We start from the raw sequence: 20808 nt of genomic DNA, 5'->3' as shown, positions 1-20808 counted from the left end.
TAATTCCTCATAATCAGTAACGTAGCTGCTGACACAAGCCATCTGTAGGAAGTTATGTTAATAGGTCTCGGAGGGCATCATCACTGCTCATACACAATGTGCAGAATTACATGATAAGTATCATGTTGGAGGAAACCCTTAGTTTTTAGTTTATTTTATAGTATACTGGCGCGTTCTCGTAACATTCTGGAATAAAACTAGGAACCGGTGCCGTCCACGGCTAACCACCAGCTTAAATAGAAAGATCACGCCATGCCTATTTACAAGGAGCAGGGTGACTTCACCGCCGGCTTTGGCTGGGTGTAGGTGTGTGGATAAGTCTGTTCTGTATAAAATCATCTCCATGACGGTTTATCAAAACAGGAAACGAAAGAGGACAACAGGATGAGCGTTTGGGGGGTGGCCATATACTAGGAATTAGATAAAATAGCGTTTCAGGGATTGAGGAAAAGTCAGGAATCACAGGAAGGGAGAGACTGAACTGCGGACGAGAACATTGATATCACAGAATCAAGAATCAGGACAGGGGTTGTGGGAAACCGGGGGATGTTCGGGTCAAGGAGTGACATTCACAGATGTGACAAGTTGCGTGAGATTGTGCAATGTTGTATATTTGGCTATTAGAGTAATCACAAAAAAAAAAAAAAAAAAAAAAATTAAAATCTGGTAAATTGCTTCACTCGCATTTTTCTCTCTTTAGTACACAATATCAAGTATGTTTTGGACATTATTTTACATGTTAGAGCAGCATTTTGTCCTCGAGAGCTGAACTTCCTACTATAACAATTACGAATCAGCACCCGTGAAAGCAATGGAAAGAGGTCTTGAAGGTTTTTCTCTAAGATACAAAAAAGGGACTCTGCCCTTTATCTGTGGGAACGGCAGAACTCTTGTCCATAAAGAATAACGAACACTAGCACTGCTTCCATCTGTGCCCATAGGAGCTTTATTTTAACAGTGCAAGATTGCAATACGACAAATAGCTGTGCCGGCGCGTTTCAAGTAGACGAATTTCCAGTAGAATACTCTTTACCCTTTTATATGTAAGAATTAAAGACCCAATTTTCTTTCTATAGAGAGCAATGAGTTGTCAACACACAATATAGAAGGGGTTAAAAGCATTCCACCCGAAATGCATCGGCACAGCTACATACACACCTAACACCACAAAAACAACACTATGGGGATGCAAAGCAACCATGGCCACTACAGTAGGCCACATATGGATTACCGCAGCCGTCAGTTCACATGACATACTGAGCTGCAACTGTAAATACACCAGATGTCATTATTATTATATTTATAGAGCACCATTAATTCCATGGTGCTGTACATGAGAAAAGGGGTTACGTACAGGGTTATAGATATCGTTTACAGTAAACAAATTGACAATGACAGACTGGTGCAAAGGGGAGAGGACCCTGCACTTGCGGGCTTACATTCTATGGGATAATGGGGAGGAGACAGAAGGTTAGGGGAGCGGCAACTCTGGCGGTTGGCGATGCGGCAGCATGGTTATTGCAGGCTGTAGGCTTTCCAGGTTCCGTCTGAAGGATCCGAGGGTGAAGGATAATCAGACGTGTTGAGGCGTGGAATTCCAGAGGATGGGGGATATTCGGGAGAAATCTTGGAGGCAGTTGTGTGAGGAACGAATAAGTGTGGAGGAGAGTAGGAGGTCTTGGGAGGATCGGAGATTACGTGAGGGAAGATAGTGGGAGATTAGTTCAGAGATATAGGGAGGGGACAGGTTGTGGATGGCTTTGTAGATCAGTGTTAGTAGTTTGAACTGGATTCGTTGGGGGATTGGGAGTGGAGGGATTTGCAGAGGGGAGAAGCGGAGGAGTAGCGAGGAGAGAGGTGGATTAGCCGAGCAGCAGAGTTGAGGACAGGCTGGAGCGGTGCAAGAGAGTTAGCGGGGAGGCCACAGAGGAGGGTGTTGCAGTAATCGAGGCGGGAGATGATAAGGGCACGCACAAGAGTTTTAGTAGATTGTGGGCTGAGGAAGGGAAAGATTCTGGCAATATTTTTGAGTTGGAGGCGACAGGAGGTGGCAAGAGTTTGGACGTGCAGTTTGAAGGACAGGGCAGAGTCGAGAGTTACCCCGAGGCAGCGGATTTCAGGTGTGGGAGAGAGCGTGATGCCGTTTACCATAATAGATAGATCAGGTAGGGGGGATACGCGAGATGGGGGAAAGATGATGAGTTCGGTTTTGTCTACATTAAGTTTTAGGAAGCGAGAGTTGAAGGAGGATACGGCTGACAGACACTCCGGGATTCTGGACAGCAGAGAGGCGACATCTGGGCCAGAGAGGTAGATCTGAGTGTGGTCCACATATAGATGGTACTGGAAGCCATGGGACTTTATGAGTTGTCCTAGGCCAAGGGTATAGATGGAAAAAAGTAGGGGCAGCATTCCTAATGCATATTATATAATTATTAATAGTCAAATATGTAATCTTGAGTACAATATATAGTTACATACAAAATATAACATCTTCCCCACAAATTTGAGAATGTACATTATAAGTAAAATAATGTAATACACTCATAATGGCAAAAATACGATAACCAACGCATTTCAAGAATTAAAGTGCTGGCCCATACAGCAACGGATGTTATGATGACTAAATATATTACACAATAAAAGGAAATCTGTTACTAGATTTTTCCAATGTAAAACTAAAGCCACCACCTTTATCTGCTCTATTACTGTATCTATCACCTCCCCCTGCATATGCCGAAAAGACGCCCATCATTCAAAATACATGCCAGAAGTATAGGATGTTTAAACGTTTTAACAAATTTTTGGCATTTTTTAGATCACAATCTGTATGCAAAATTGCCCTATCGGCCTGTGTGAAAATTGCAGAAATTATTTATTTTAAAGCGCAACTGTCATTTTAGCTTTTATTTCCTAAATCAATAGAACAGATGGAAACAAGCAGCTCCGTGATATATCTTATCAGTGGAGTCTGCATATTTCCCTGTCAAAATTCATCACCAAAAATCTCAATGGCATTACACAATATAACTCCTATCTAAACGAATATCTGTACAGCGCACAAATACAATTTTAGCTCATTGATAACTGGCCACGGCCTTTATTTTTATAATTAAAGGGATTCTATTACCCCTTTTTTGGCCTATAAGCTGCGGCCACCGCCATCAGGGGCTTATCTACAGCATTCTATAATGCTGTAGATACTGTAAGCCCCCGATGTAACCTGCAAGATAAGGAAAACAAGCTAGATTATACTCACCCAGGGGCGGTCCGGTCTGATGGGCATCGAGGTCAGGGTCCGGCACCTCATCTTCATACGATGTAGTCCTCCTCTCTGCTTCCTGTCGCGGCGCCAGGCCTCTCTGACCTTTCCCGGTGCCTGCGCACTGCAGTACTTTGCTCTACCCTCAACAGGGCAGACAAAGTACGCCTGCGCCAGAGCCGGGAAAGGTCAGAAAGGCCCGACGCCTGCGCACTGCAGTACTTTGCCCTCAATAGGGCAGACAAAGTACACCTGCGCAGGAGCCGTGACAGAAAGCAAAGAAGAGGACGTCATTGTATGAAGATGGGAGACTCCGGACCCGGACCTGCGACACCCATCGGACCGGACCGCCCCTGGGTGAGTATAATCCAACCTCTTTCTCATCTTTCAGGTTACATCGGGGGCTTATCTACAGCATTACAGAATGCTGTAGATAAGCCCCTGATGGCGGTGGCCGCAGCTTATAGGGCCAAAAATGGGGTGACACATTCCCTTTAATCAGATCATAAAGATATCCAGAGTAACATAGCAACTTATTAAAACCAAACCTTTTACCAATCACCAAAAGGCTCGAGCCCATTAACCCCTACTCCGTCCATTCAGATTCCTGAATGACTAAGGCTGCTTTCACACTAGCGTCGGTACAGGGCTGTCGCGCTGCGTCGGCCCGACGTACCGACGCATACTGTGCAAAAATGCCCGACGTTGGCAGCGGAAGCAGTCTTAGGACGCTTCCGCTGCCCCACTGCAAGGTCCGGGGAGGAGGGGGCAGAGTTTCAGCCGCGCATGCGCGGTCGAAAATGGCGGTCTCGACGCACAAAAAAACGTTACCTGTAACGTTTTTTTGTGGCGGCGGTGCGCCAAAACACGTGTGGCACTGCGTCGCTAATAAAAGTCTATGGAGAAAAAACGAATCCTGCAAACAACTTTGCAGGATGCGTTTTTTATCCACAACGATGCATTGCGACGTGCAGTGTCCGACGCTAGTGTGAAAGTAGCCTAACCCCAATGCGGTGACAAAATTTGGTGCAGTAAGGCACTTCTGGCAGGAAAAACGGCGGAGGCCGGACACAGACTTCTGGCGTTCCTCCCTTTTAATACCCTGCTCGCTCCTTGTTTACCAATACCTGCACCAATATGGGGTCGTTCACAGAGAAGAAACTCAATCTGGACACAACATGCACGGTAATGCGAGGTGTTCCCCTTTTGCGGGTCCAGGGATAACCATTCTGAGGTAAAATCTGTAGTCAGTGAAGACAGACTTCCCCATTAATGAGATAGGATTGTATCAGGAGCAGCTGCCATCTCCTATGTAGATGGGAGGGAGGAGCTAGAGTGTGCTTCTCCCTCTTCATAGAATCTTATGAGCACCAACAGCCATCTCTCTCAGTAATATAACATTCTGTATTCACTGAATATACCGTAGATTTTACCTCAGATTTGAAGATTTTGATAATGACTGATCAATCCTAGCAGATTCCTCTGATAAGACACATGACTAAGTTGCTTATTTGCACATGTACTATTGATTTATGAAATAAAAATTAAAAGGAGAGTTACTTTAACTCACTTCCTATTCTTTTATGAAGACTTTTCAGGAGTGTCATTACCATCACATAGCGGTTTACAATGCTACATGGCACCTCTACATACATAGCCCCCCCAATGACATTTGCTCACACTCATTAGACGCTTTAGTATAAAAGATAGGGTCGGAGTCAGTCTATTGCTACTAATGCACAAGTGAATTCCCTGAAACATGAAGTATGAGTCTAGTAAAGCCATTTATTTTTCTAATGTAAGCCCACAAGGGCAGGGTCCTCTTCCCTCTGTATCAGTCTGTCATTGTTAGTTTGCTTACTGTAGTGATATCTGTATTTTGATGTAACCCCTTCTCATTTACAGCACCATGGAATTAATGGTGCTATATAAATAAATAATAAATAATATTATTATTATTATTTTTATTATTATTAATAAGGATCATGATCTGAAATAAATTACCAAACACGAGACACATTCATCTACCAGATGTCAGCAGGCTCCATCATCTCTTTACCCAAAATGTTTTGTAAGGCTAAGTTCACATTAGCGTTTCTGTGCACAGCGTATCATCTGCATGCGCAAACGCATGCCAAAACGCATGCAAAAGCATTCTTACGCCTGCGCATCGTCTTGCACATGACGCAAACAAAAATGCTGCGCGTGCATGCGTTTAGATGCGTTTGCGCTTTTTTATGCGCATGGTGGAGGCGGTGACCTCATTTTCTGGACATGTGAAGTCTAAAGTACGCATGCATACGCATTTCCTTGCGTGCCAATGCGTTCCCATAGACAGTACGGACGACTGCGCAATATTTGATGCCTCAAAAAATGCAACATGTTGCATTTGCCAGACCCCGCCGCACACCGCGAAACGAAGCATGAGTACGCATCCGCAAGAAAAAACATGTCTCTGCGTACACAATGTTAAAGATACGTACACGTGACACATGCGGAACGTACGCTGCACACAGAAATGCGAATGTGAACCCGACCCAACTTCTGTAAACCGACATGCCCTGAAAACAGTTCACCCATATTTATGAGGAGTGTTTAAGTGACATTAGATTGGTAATAATGGGTACTCTGCAGAAAAAGGAAATTAAAAGGGTTTTTCCACTTTCAGCAAAGTACACCATAAATGCTTGTAAAATAAAGTCACCCTCCACAGCACAGTGTGCATCACCGAGGTCAGCACCGCCGACTGTGAAGTGCAGGCGCTGAAGTGGGTGGAGGGGTAGTACCATCTGGCTTTGATATTTTTAATGCTTGGATGCATTCAGGATCCACTTTGCTGAAAGTGCAAAATACCTTTAAAAGGGAATTTGTCACCAGGTTTCTGCTACCTCATCCGAGAGCAGCCTGATGTAGGAAGAGAGACCCTGATTCCACCGATGTAGCAGAGCTCAGAAAGCTGCCCCTGCCCACACCACAGCTCTCTATGTACATGGTCTATTGACAGTGAGCAGCTTATCAGAGGAGGAGGAATAGTCGGGCCTGGGCTTGTGTTTCTTGTAATCCAGGCAGTGATAATCTCCTGGAGATAAAACACAGCCTAATAAATGACAGAGCTGAAATCTGTGTATCAGCCCCCGTCGCCAGTCTTCGGGTTACATATCTGAAGACAGATTTTTATTCATTCTGAATATACATTATTCTGAAACAGGACTAGTAAGAACTTTTAGACAATGTTCGACACCTCTCTAAATTGCTTACTGCATACCATTTCGGAAAAAGGGAATACTATTTTTGTTACATGCAGCTTGTCATTTATTTTTTAAAGGTACAAAAAAAAAAAAATTAAAAAAAGACAAAGAATGAAGAGATTTATAATTCTAGTTTCCTGTTAGTTTCCTTGGTTACCAGCCACTTCTGTTATTTTTTTCAACAATAGCATGTCTCCTAGGCAATGTGCGCTTTAAACAGGTTATCTTACAAGGGTCCATTCTGTATACAGTATATATTTGAGTATAAGCTGACCCCCCTAATTTTGCCACAAAAACCTGGAAAACTTAATGACTCGAGTATAAGCCTAGGGTGGGAAATGCAGCAGCTACCGGTAAATGTCAAAAGTAAAAATAGATGCCAATAAAAGTACAATTAATGGAGACATCAGTAGGTTAAGTGTTTTTGAATATCCATATTGAATCAGGAGCCCCATATAATGCTCCATAAAGTTTATGATGGCCCCATAAGATGCTCCATATTATAATATGCCCCATATAATCCTGCACAAAGGTTAATAATGGCCCCATAAGATGCTCCATAAAGATATTTTCCCCATACAGTGCTCCACAAACGTTATGGCCCCATAAGATGCTCCATACAGACAGACACTTACCCCATTTGCTGTTGCTGAGATAAAAAAATAAATAAATAAAATAAAATAAAAATCACATACTCACCTCTCCGTCGCTCAGGCCCCCGGCACTTTCAATATTCACCTGCTCTCCGTTCCGGACGCTGCTCCATCTTCAGCGTCTTCTGCACTGACGTTCAGGCAGAGGGCGCGCACTAACCACGTCACCGCGCCCTCTGACCTGAGCGTCACTGCAGAAGACGCTGTAGACGGAGCAGCGCCCGGAACGAGGAGAGGTGACTATCGCGCAGCGCTCCCCTCCCCGTTATACTCACCTGTTCCTGGCGCTGTGCAGTCCCTGCTTCCCCGACGCCGCAGCTTCTTCCTGTACTGAGCGGTCACCGTTACCGCTCATTACAGTAATAAATATGTGGAGCCGCATATTCATTACTGTAATAAGCGGTACATGTGACCGCTCAGTACAGGAAGAAGCTGGGGCGCCAGGGACCTGCAGGGACCGCGCCAGGAGCAGGTGAGTATAATTAGACAGCCCCAGCTCCCCCTCCCCTGCCGACCCCTGGGTATGACTCGAGTATAAGCCGAGAGGGGGACTTTAAGCCCAAATAAATGGGCTGAAAATCTCGGCTTATACTCGAGTATATACGGTATTTACATTTTTATTTTTTCTATTTCTGTTTGACATTATTGCACTCAGATAGTGGTCATTATCCGTGCAGTTATGTCTAGCTTTTATCTCATTTTTGTATATTTTTGATGATATGAAATGGGTGACAGGAGGCTCCATCTGGTGTTGTGCTCACAGTTTTAATTTCACTCCCTATTGCTCTCAGAGTCAGATCTAGAAAATTAATGAAAACTGTCATGGTGGGCGGTGAAGTTATGATTAGAGTCATTATTGTTAATATAGTCCGGGAACTGTATGATGTCACATAGTTGACCCCTTCATATGTGGAGGAGGTTGTCTATGTAATGGCCGAACCACTCCAGGCTGTCAAAATATGGATGATATTAATTTAAAAAAACAAAAACAAATGGTTCCACACACCATGCTGTGAAGATATTTGCTAAAGACAGAGAGAACTGTGCGTCCTGGTATTGTAACTCCATCCCATACGCTCCAGCAGAAATGGAGCTAAAATCTAACATACGGGCCAAGCAAAAAAAACAAAAAACAAGACAATAATGCCCAAAGTGAGACCGTGAAGAGTTATTCCTTTCTTGCCAAGATGACAAATTTGATGACATGGTTCCTTGCCAACAATCGACATGAAGGGCCACATCATTCGCTCAGAGGCAGAGCTCTACAGGTACATCACTCAGGGGTTCATCTACCGGTGAAGCCATTTAGGACATCTTAGGCTTCTTTCACACTTCAGTTGTTTGGCGTCAGTCTGCTCCGACATAGTGACGGATCCGTCACAATTGTTGAGAAAACGGTTCTAACGGATCCGTTTTTTTGACGGATCAGTTACTTGGGGGTTGTCTGGGAAAAGTATCTACTTTTTGGAGCATGCGCAATTGAAAAAGCGGATTGGGGCGACGGATCCGCCGAAATGACGGTCGCGACGGATCCGTCGCTCATAGGCCGCCATTCTATGGAACCGCCATTTCGCGCAGACAAAAAATGTTATAATGTCCGTCTATGTCTAGATGACGTCCGCCAAATTTCGACGGATCCGTCACATGGCGTATGGAACGGACGACCATCCGTCACAATCCGTCACTAATGCAAGTCTATGGGAAAATAGCGGATCCGCCCCCCAAAAAAAGGCGGATCCGCTATTTGATGAAAACGGCGGATTCAAACTGACGCCAAAAGACTGAAGTGTGAAAGAGGCCTAAGAGGTTGTCTCTTGTCTTGTTAGATCTTGGATAGCTACAAAACATCTTTTTTAGCAAAATACCTACAAAATCTTCAGAATAAGAAAAACAAAAAAGAATAAACCTGAAGGTTGCACAAGAAAATATCACGTTTATCACAACTGACCTGAAGAAGAGCGCCTTCTGTTCCTTGAGCTCACACGTAGATTTATCTTCAAGTTGGCCAAATCTTCTTCATCCAAAGCAATATCCCCCCAGAAAGCGACTACAAGTGAGAAAGAAAAACAAACAAAAAAAAAAAAATTAGATAACATGCTTAACGGGAATGTTCTTACAATTAACAGCAAATTGAATATGACCGTCCATAGCTAAACTGTAAGTAAATGGAGACCTCGATCTGAGAGCAACTCAAGACCAGAAAGTCACATCATAAGATTTAGGCCACAGCAGAAGACCCTAAGAAGCCTCTTCACGTCACCCAGTGGCATTAGGTAATAACTGGCAGTGATGATTAAGATATTTAGAAGAACGTTAAAAAAAAAAAAAAAAAAAAAAAAAACACTAAAAGTTTCATGGAAAGCAATCTATAAAAAGGTCCTTCAAGTCTTCCAAGGCACATGTGTTGTATTAATCTTACAGCACACGTGAGATACTGATTGTGAATACTGTAGAGTAGATCACTTAGAAAAAAAACTCTGCATACATTTATAATTCAACAGATGCTACCAGAAAATCACAAGCAATGTGAACAAAGACTTAAAGGGATTTTTTTTTTTTTTTAAATAAAATAAGCCATGGGAAGGAATGCTATTAAGAAACAAGGAAGGCATGTTTATGTTCTAAAAGAAAACTTATCACCGAAAGAAAAAAAAAAAAATCAGTTTTTGCTCTTATTTTATTCCTGCTGCTCTTAGGAGTATTTAGTTTCTCTCTTTTTAAAAATCCACCATACGGCTTCAGAGATATGAGCCCTTTTGTTTAGTTGCCCCCAGTATGCTGATTTTTGTGGCCTTTGGGGGTGGTGCTCACAGGGAATAATGCTGAGCAGCTTGAAGATACGCCCCAGAGGATCTTATGATCAACACTCCGCCTTGTTAAAGACCATCAACATTAGCATATTTGATGCACTAAACAAAAGGGTCCATATCTCTGGAATCATAAGGCAGATTTTTAAGAAGAAGAAAAAAAAAATGCTCGGAAGGAGACTAAAATAAAAGCAAAAACTGGACCCTTTCGACCTGGTGATAGATCCTCTTTATTTTGTCCTCTCCAGTGACGCCAGACCGAGATGAAGAAACCAATACCTGTCATCTGACCACTGAGATTGTGGATTGGCTTAGAGGTCAGGTGAGCTGTGCCCGCAATATCATCTTTTCCTGTCCGGTAAAGAAGAGAGTCAGATGGACAGCGCTCGATCGAAGACCAAAACTATTTAAAAAAAAAAAATTTCCATCTCTAACACAAGTTCAGTAACAATTTTGCCTTGAGGGAAAGAGTAACCTGAAACAAACTATTGCCGGATTCAGCTCTGCAAAGGCTTCCATTTATTTCTAAAAGACTAATACCAGTGCCACGTGTTGTGCAACTGTGTAGGGTCCAAATGAAGGGGTAAGTAGAACCTAAATCAGCAACCAAGTTACTACAAATAGCAGCCTATTTAGACAACATGGACCTACGACAGCCCAAGTTCTTTGTTAGGAGAAGCACCAAACATTTTGGAGGTAGGTATGGGTGCTAGTTGTCCTCCCTATTAACCACCCATCAGAAATACCTACTGCATTATGTGTATACCACTGAAGAAAAACAGTCAATTCTATCTTTCTGCCGTGATGTTAATCAGAAGTTCTAAAATGATCCATGAAGTCGGAGAACAACTTTAAAATTGATATACTAATCAAGAATGGAGATGATGAGTTTCATAAAATGGTCTCCAGTTGCAATCTAATTTTTTTTCTCCCGGTCCCTAAAAAATAAAAAGAATACTCACACTTCGGTAATTTTTTTTTTTTTGGCTACGAGCAAAGTGTTTCAAGAATTCTACGGATCTGTGTGGAAGCTGTCATTTAACACATGCAAGAAGAATGCAACAGCTGCGGCCTCACCTGGATGTTCTTGTTCCACATCTATGGAATTTTTTTTTTTTTTTTTTTACTTCATAGGGAAAGCAGATTTATGAATGCAAAATGCAAACTAGGATAATATGCTAAAAACGTGGCCTAATCAAACCAGTACACCGAGCAACGGGTTCCAGCGCTCATTGGACCAGTTAGAATAGTCTATGCTTTGGCACAACTCACAATCCATAAAGTAGGAAGTCCAGAAATCCGGCAACTATCTCCTCCTAAACAAAGAGGAACAAATAGTTTAAAAAGGGCTGTCCAGGAGCATTTTATTTTATTTTTCACTATGGGCCTAAAAATTGACAGCCAGGTAGTCGCTAACAGAAGCGACTACTTGCCTGGTCAACCCAGAGACTGTTCAGAGGTGTCATTGACTAATACTGCCGGCGATTCAGCTGCTATACGTCAACAGAGCAGCTCTTCCTTCTTCCGGGCTGCTCTGTCGACAGTGCGTGTTCCGATGTCATGCTGATTGACAGCCAACTCCCCACAGCTCGGCAGCAGGGAGCCGGTTGTCAATCAGTATGACGTCGGCAGTCACATCCCAGCAGAGCGGAAGAGAAGACGTTGCTCTGTCGGTCAGTGGAAGCCGCAGAATCGTTGGCAGTAGTGTTTTGTGAACGCCTTGTGCCAGCTGAGATCAATGCCGGGCACAACATGCAGGTAGTTGGCAACGGTTAGTTGTTTGGCCCATAGTGAAAAAAATAACATGTAATAGTCCTGGACAACCCTTTAACCATAGACACCGTAATGTTCCTGAAATACTCCAAATGTAAGGGAAACAACCCGTTCACATGCCCAAATAGAGAAAAAAAACACACAAAAAAAACCTAAAATGTCAGCAGGGTGAGTTTGGAGAAACACTATTAGCCAGGATGAAGAGATGGTCTGGTGAATTTCATCTGAATGGTCACCATGTACTATTACATTGGGGGAGAGGGTAGGGGGAAAAAAAAAAAAAAAAGGCTGTGTTTATTTTCACACGTCAATGTCAGAACGTGAAAAAAAAAAAAAAAAAAGAGACCAATGGGGCAATCGGGGATGAGGGCAGCAAATCAGTAGGTGTGTAGTGGGCTTTTTTTTTTTTTTTTTAATAACCCATGGATCACTCCTTTAATAGAAAGCAATAAAACTCATGATGTACAATATGATCTGTAAGACGAAAAGCACATAAAACAAATTAATCCTAAATAGGTATGTTCACACAGATTTTATTTTTTTTAATGAGCTTTTTTTTAGCACAGATTCTGCACCAAAATTCAGATATCTTAACGATTCAAAATGTGCTTGGATGCAACAAGCTCTCCTTTCAGGTAAATGAGAAAACGTGCCTAGGTACATAATTTGTGGGAGATTTCCCGTTTTGTTTTTTTGAGGCTATGTTTATGTGGAGCTTTTTGTGACATTTTTGGGAGAGGAACCCTCCTAAAAAATTACTTCAAAACTTCTTGGAAAATTCTATTGATTTCTTTGTGAAGTTTTTGATCACAAGGAGATTTTTTTTCTTTGATAGAAAAGTCTGGAAACTCCAGGTGAGGGAAAAAAACAAATCCTGATGGAATCTCACTAAACTAGACCCTGTCCAAACAACAGGCTAAAAAAAACTGCTTCAAGAAAATAAAAATTCTTAAAAAAAATAAAATTTGCTTCTCTGGCAGTCCTCCCAATCTTCTGCCTCAATCATATGTTAGGCGCCTGTAATCAGTGGTCACACGTCGTGATTCCGTGAGTACAGAGATCGGTGGAGGTCCAAAGAGCATTGGAAACAGAGGATGGATAGGGTGAACATGACTTCTCCTATTCTGTAATTTTCCAAACAGTTTTTCAAATACATTTTTAATTCCTGGATTATTATAAAGTAACATAAAATTTGGCCGAAGCCTCTAGCTTTGGCTGACTGAAGTTGGAGATATTCGGTCAATCACAGGATCTACCGTACTTATAGTTTACATTTTGCCGCCCTTTTTCTGGCCCAATCATATCAGACCTGTTCATAAGGAGAGATAACAAGAACCAATTAAACACAAACTCATTTAAGCTGTTGCTGAGCCCCCAGTCAGATTAACCCCTGATAAACTGAACTCTGATTAATACACTGCCAGGTCTGTGACAAGCTTATGCCAGCAGTGTGGTTTTCCATGCCAGTCGAGATGTGGACGGTACAGAGGAAAGTTCAGTGTGTTCTGTGGCTCGCTAAACTCGAATCTGTGACCAAAGTGCTACGTGAATATCGGCGTGTTTGTAACGAAGCGCCACCACATAGGAATAAGATTACTTGGTGGGATAAGCAGTTGAAGGAAACCGGCAGTTTGGTGGAGAAACCCCGTTCTGGTAGGCCATCAGTCAGTGACGAGTATGTAGAGGCTATACGGGATAGCTACCTAAGGAACCCGAATAAAAATTTGTGCTTGCGGGTGGTCAACAATTACACCTAAGTAAGACTACAGTTCATAAGGTGTTCAAGAAACGTCTGTTTTACGGGGTACAAATTGCGCTATCAAATCGGGGGATAGACCCAAACAATGCGCATTTGCTACAGATATGCTTCAGATCAACAATGATGAAAGATTTTTGCAGAAGATTGTGTTTAGCGATGAGGCGTCCTTCCATAAAACAGAGAATCACAGACGTTATTTACTCTGTTACACCAGACGCCCTTACCCATGTGTGGCAAAAACTTCACTCTCGTTTGGATGTGTGTAGGGCAACAAATGGAGCCCACATCGAACTGCACTGAATAGGTATGAAACTGGGAGAGTTTTTCTATTATTTGGAGCAGATTTCACATTTCTATAGTTTTTTTGTTGCTTTCCAGTGACTGGTCAAAAGTGCACCATGACTTTCAATATCAAATAAAACCCATTAATTGGTAGAGGGTTTTTTTTCTCCACGCTTACCACTCAGTAGGGTACAACATAAGCTACAGTATTTAAATATTTGAAAATGGATCTTGACTGAAAGTTTGGCAATGCCGGACCTAAAAAGGTAAATGGGAGAGAGCAGGATTAGGCATATTGGTTTCAACATGCCGGATCCTCTCTTGTGTGAGAAAAGTCATTACCAGAGGATTGTACATACACTCCAGAGACCAATGTGAATGTTTAAAGGTTTATAACAAAAAAAAGAAAGCAAGTACACAGCTTTTTTTCAAGAATATGTACAGTTCTGAAGTGGTCCTTCAGCATTCCTGAAAAGTTTTTGGACGTATGTATATAAATAATAGAGTGACTTGCTGGGAGTTACTATTGAGGAGTGCGCCCCTGACATAGTGCAATCAGTGCTGATGGGGTGGTCATGCATTTCCGAGAAGAACAACAAAGGAACGGCACTATGAACTGATCATAGCATCATCACTTTAAAGAACAGAAGCCACGATGTTAAAAGTGTAAGGGCAGGCGCAGACAGACGTATTTTCGGTCGGAGTGTAATCCGACAAAACATCGGATCGTACTTGGACCAATGCTATGCAATGTCACCATGCACATGTACGATTATCTTCCTTGATGGATAGATAGCACGGCTCTCCTATATATGGTGGACAAGTGGGAGCATATCCCTTGTAAAGTAGTTGTCACGAGTTTACGACGACAAGGGCCAGAAAGAAACCACGTTGTCCGATTCCACATGCTACTGCAATGATAAGAAGCCCTTTACCAACGTATTAAACAGTGCATGGCTTAAAGCTGTTCAGTTGAGTCTTAGAAGCTTTCCTGTTTTGACAGTGTCAAAATGTTCAGTGTTGGCAACTCCCTTCTGCTATATGTATATGCTCACCTCTGGCAATCAGAGTTGCCAGCGTTAATTTTATACTGCCTGGTGTGGAGTCGGAGGTGTTTGCTGAGGAGGTGTTTGAAAGGTTGTTCTGGAGACTGTTGCTTGGCGATTTGTCTGTGTACATATCCTCATCCTCTCCTATTTGATTGTTCCTTCCCGATGTTGTACGTGAGAGCATATTTGTATGATTGGTATTTTCATTTATCCCTGTACATCTTCCCTTGTTAGTGTGGATTGTGTATTCTTATATACAACTGCTTCCCACTTCCTTGGGTGGTGGAGAGGACCAAAAAGGGCCAATTCAGGCGCTCAGCAAGGTACGTGGTCCCTGCATCTTCACCATTAAACTAATCAGTGGAGCATGGAAAGCTAGGGTGCCCTTAACTATAAGGAAGAAGCACCTAACCCCAGGATATCAAACTACAGTCACGTGACAGTAGTGAAGAAAACTTGGCACTCCGTTAAAATCAGAATAAACAATTTTCATGTTTGAACTACGGTATTTGTGAAGTACAGGCAATTCAAAGATTAAATGTTTTGGACAAGCAATCTTCATCAGTATAATTGCACAACGATTATTTTCCCGGGACAAAAAAAAAAATAAAAAAAAAAAATAAAAAATTGCACCATGCCAGAGTTTCATTTGACATTCAGATCATACTCAGCCATGCAAATCAACAAGTGCGTGGAAAACATCGGACTGCACACAGACTTACACAATGAGAATCAGATCATACTATAATCACACTTTGATCAAACTCAAGCACAATCGACCAGATTCTCTTCGATGAGAGAGAGTCTACGCTCGTGTGACACCATCTTTAACAAACTTTATCACTGATTCAAGAAAATGGGGTGGAGCTGCAGCAGCGACTTTTCTTAAAAAAAAAAAAATATCAATGCATCTCCATTGTGCTGATCTTCTGGGTTTCCAGGTTAAGCCCCGATCCAACGTAGATGATAGATTCTAGGAATAGGCAATAACTGTAAGATTATGGAAAAATCACTTTAAAAATATTTCTAAATAGAAAACATTGAAAATAATTCTGTCCATGGAGGCTTCTGTTATACATATTTTGTCATTGCCATAGATACAGACACCTATGGAGCATGAATGACCCCAATTCTTCCATGCTTCAATCCAATGAGTTCTGCGATGTTTCCGGATTTCTGATGTGAAAAAAAAAAAAAAAGTCCACTTTGTAATTAGAGAACCGTTATCCAGGTTTTCGCATTAGATCTGCTTTGGGCTTTCAAAAACGCAGCAATTCATCGTGGCATAGATTCCACATGGTGCTGAAATTGTTCTCCACTATAGTTGGCCCATGTGGATAGGACAACTTCTATCCTAGATGGAGGTCATGACCTGCTCATAACATCACGTGTTACCTCGCCCAAGAGATGTTCTAAGGGATTAAGATCTGGGGACTGTGGAGGCTTGAGAAGAAAGTTTGTCATGTTTTTGAAACCAATTAATCACTATACAACCTTGGCGGCATGGTGTATTGTCCTTCGACCACGAAGGGAAATTTGGTTGGTCTCAAAGCTTAGGTAAGCCTTACTGTCCACGAAAAGGTATCAGAGAACCCAAGATATACCAAAAATACATTCCATACACCATTACTCCAGTTCCACCAGCCTTACTACCAATATGGTTTACAGATTTAGGTCGCTCAGACACATTGATTGGGGGCCACCAGCCTTTTCTTGACTGTGCACCACATGATCATCAAAACAGTTCTTGACATCTTTCTCAGACCCTTTTCATCAACGAGTGAATACATCCGCAGGATTGCCTTCCTCTGGATGTTATTCTTCAATCACACCATTCTTGGTAGACTTTTCACACAGTTACATGAGAAAACGTGATAAGACTGGCAGCTTCTGAAAATCTAACCCTGGCTACTCCTACTCGTTAAAGTCGCTCAGATAGCCTTATTTTCCATTCTAATGCGGAGTCACACCGACAGGGCTCTCTTATGATCTATTTTGCTAGGGTAGCTCCGATGTCAGGTGTCTTTCATATAGTGGCCATTCAGTGCTTTTATTATATTTATATTTCATATAGATAGAGAATACTAATCGCCAAGTATGCATCTTATTAGTTCATTTCTGAATTTAGCTACATTAGTAAAATTTAACAATAAGGAGGAAAATAGATAATATCCTTTAAAAGAAGTCTGTCAGCAGGTTTTGGCTATGTAATCTGAGGGCAGCATGATTTAGGCGCTGAAAGCCCGATTCCAGCAATATGTCACAGGACTGTATTTTGCTTTTTCAATAAAATCAGTATTTTATCAGCAGGAGATTATCACTACAGGATTAGGTATTTTGTGCCTACTAGTCAACTGCTCTGTGTAATCCTGCCCCCACCACTGATTGGCAGCTTTCCGTGTACACAGTTACTTGACAGAAAAGTGCCAATCAGTGGTAGGGGAAGGGTTATACAGGGTTCAGCATTCTGAATCATGCAAGATGTGCAGCAAAGAAAACGGTGATTGTATCAAAATGACAACATACAGACCAACCAACCAAGGGATACATCGCTGGAATCAGGGTCTCAGCCCCTACAACATGCTGCTCTCAGATTACATAGCAATAACCTGGTGACAGACTCCTTTTAAAAACAGAAGCCAGAGTGAACAGTCATTTTTAGACCATTTTGAATTTTTTTTCCAATAGTCTTAAGATCTGACACAATTGAGATATGCTTGTTATCAGGACTCCACATGTCACAGGGATACCGTGACAGAGAAAGGCCATAAGATCTCGGCGTCCGGTTACACAAACCCCTGCACATTTTAGATCTGTTTCACATTCCTTTTAGCAGTGCAGGTCTTATTGCAAGGATTAAATCAGTTTTGTCTTATCTTCTGAAGCTCTTCATCCTGAATTGTCTCAGCTGTTCTGTGTTGGCCACTCCTCTCAGGTATATGCACTTACCACTTGCACCAAGGAATTGCTGATGATAATTTAAAACTTCCTGGTTTAGTCTTGAAGAAGTAGTCTGAATTAGTATCAGTCGATCGGTGTTGTTTTACAGGAGATATCGGCGTGGATTTTGTATTGTGCTTTTATCCTAATCCTCTTCCCATTTGGTTTGTCCCTCTTTGTTCCCTTGATTTCCATTGCTAGCCTGTGCACTTATTTTCAGAGCGTCCATAGACCTAATGCAGAGCGCTGCACATGTGCTACTACCTCTGTTCCTGACAACATACAATGGGATCTAATGGTGGACAAGAAAACAAACACAAAAAAGGAGTGGTCACCTCAAACACCTTAAGTCCCCCCATTACAGATATTTTCGGAGCTCCCATATACATAATGGAGAGCTGTGCTTGCGCAGCCGCCTCTCCATTCCTGACCACATGCAACGGGGCCCAGAGCTGGGACAATTACGGCATAGCTTGTCGACATCCCATAAATGTCTTTAAAAACTGCTCTGTGTATGGAGGGTATGCGGCCGACAAAAATTAAACTGTATGGAAACAAACGAGTGCACGCAGAACCCATAAGTGCCCCATGTAAATGGAGATAAATAGAGCACATTGGCTAACAGGCTCATCAATCAGTGATCGTTTTGGAAACAATCTGCCATGTAAAAGGACCACGACACTACAGATTAGAAAATAGAGCGCATCTGAAAGAAATTTTGCATTACAAAGTGACTTATTCATTCATATCAAAACTGTGAAATCTGAAGGCAGAACATCGGGATCACACTGAAAGTTCAGGTCAGTGACCCATATTTGCCTTTTTTTCCCCTTCTCAGTCGTACAAACATGGTGGCATCCAGACTGAATAGGCCATTAGCTGTAACTACAGTGCCTCTCTATAGCAGAACAGACCGGGCTATGTGAGCTGCAGACAGAGTGAGCTGTGTAAACTGGACAAACATATGGACAGGACACTGACAATCACTGTGCAAATGCCGAGGTGTAACCCTTTATAGGTGCGGACAGTGACAAATGCTGCATGGGATCCATGTGTGCTCAAAAGGCAAGATGGACATAAGCCACCGATGCACATAGAAAAAGAAGATATCGACCCCTGCGGCTATAGGGTCTACACAAAACGTCTGCTGAAGATGCGGACAATTCGTTGTCAACGATCCACGCCATTTGTGTAGCTCAATGAGGCCTAGCAGCGAGCAGATAGCCCATTACCTCAGTTTCCTTATAAATTACCCAAACATCCTGGACTTATATAAAAACAACAGGAGTGACAGCCCCTCTTAAAAAGGCTGAAACCACAAAATCCTATAACCTTAATTAATTAGCTCTCATTGAAAGGGGTTGTCCAGGATAAGAAGTGTTTTAGGTGCAAGAACATTGTTTAATAGTGTAGCGAGTACAAAGTTGGCAGATTTCTGATAACTAATGCTACTATATGGGTTCTTTATTATATAGCATCAAATACCATTATTATTACTACATGTACACAAATCGCCACACTAGATTAAAACAGAAGTGAGCGCCTTCACAATCCTCCAGAGGTAATTATTAAACAATTTAACCCATTACGATTTCCCTAGATTGTACAAAGATATAAAGAAATATGAAGTCACTGGACGAGGTCTTCAAAAATCGAGAAAAATTTCACTGGTGACGAAGACACTACTAATACATAGTTTACCTCTTTTCTATGGTAACATACAGATGAGAAAGCAGGACAATAAAGAAAGAAAGAAGGCAGAAGAAGAGTCGACACCTTCGTAATGTGGTGCCGGAGAAGGATTTTATCAATACCATGGATGGCCAGGAGAACAAAAACAAACAAAAAAAATCAATCTTGGAACAAATCAAACCAGACATGTCACTCGAAGCAATGATCACCAAGCTACCACATATATACAAAGAAAGAAGGTCATCATGGTTGGAAGAATAGAAGGAACAATGTGAAGAGGAAACCCAGTAACCCGATGGATTGATACTATCAATATAATAGCGGAGAAGACATTGGTGGACCTAATTAGGCTTGCGAAAGAAAGAAAGAAAGTCGATCTTCCTAAATGTCGTTCATCCATCGAATCGCCATGGCTCGAGATCGAGCCAAAGGCTGTTAAATAAAATAAAGAAGCAAAACATAAGTTATTTACATTGCCAATAAAAAAAGCTGACTCCAATGGATACACTTTCTGTGGTATTTCTTGCGGTAAGTCCAGTCTTAAGTTCTTATGCATAGTCCATATACTCCTAGTGCATCATTTGTCATAGCCTAGAATGAGACTGAAGATTCCATACAATTATTCCTTAATTAGGTCACGGACCATATGTGCCAAACAAGACAAAAGTATCAGCTTCAGCATCACCTAACAGCCCAAAAGTGACAACAAATATGTGGTCCGATCAATCTACATGGAGGGGCGTAATAGCCCCGGAGTCCACCTCTCCTCTCCAGCCTGGATCATGCCATACAAATGCCCTAGAGAGAGACCTCAACCTAGGTCAAAACATTGGACTAGGTCTGATTTTTTTTGGTGCCAGATCGTAATAAACTTGAGCATTATTCAAGATTCCTGTGCGAAGCTTTCCCAATTTATGATACGACTGGACTACAGTCCCTTTGTAGAGCACGTTACTGCTTAGACAGAGCTGCCGGTTTCATCTCTGACTAATAATAGCTACAATATACCAAACAAACCCTATTAAATGTATAGTGATCATATGACCAAATTGATGGACTGCAGAAGAACCAAAGCATTTCTCCTGTACCTCATTCAGGGTTATCAGAAAATCCCTCAAATACCACCCATGGAAAACCAATGATATAAACACAAAAATGGAAAACATATGAACGTTAATCAAAAGGGAACTAAAGATCATGTAATATGACTTACAAAAAGGATGAAATTAGTCATGTAGCAGGCATGACATTGCCAAATGTATATCAGCCAGCAAAGGACGTCAAGGATGCGGAGTCGGTAGGCCAAACCTCCAACTAAGCCAAACCTTCCTCAATTTCCCCGA

General features: G+C 42.0%; 1 protein-coding gene across 2 annotated transcripts in view; it reads right to left on the bottom strand.

Moving 5' to 3' along the window:
- Nucleotides 1–20808, bottom strand: part of BMP1 (bone morphogenetic protein 1) — a 115383-nt gene that overhangs the window by 75760 nt on the left and 18815 nt on the right. For both annotated transcript variants that reach the window (XR_013215546.1, XM_077262146.1), the window contains exon 2: nucleotides 9112–9210. Coding sequence is in view for 1 of the 2 variants with exons in the window: in XM_077262146.1 (XP_077118261.1) it covers nucleotides 9112–9210 (99 nt within the window). In the remaining variant the exon portion in view is untranslated. The remainder of the gene's footprint in view (nucleotides 1–9111; nucleotides 9211–20808) is intronic.

This window comes from Ranitomeya variabilis, chromosome 5 (assembly GCF_051348905.1).
Source record: "Ranitomeya variabilis isolate aRanVar5 chromosome 5, aRanVar5.hap1, whole genome shotgun sequence".
In the NCBI taxonomy this organism is placed as follows: Eukaryota; Metazoa; Chordata; class Amphibia; order Anura; family Dendrobatidae; genus Ranitomeya; species Ranitomeya variabilis.
This window is presented reverse-complemented; position numbering and strand designations above follow the sequence as displayed.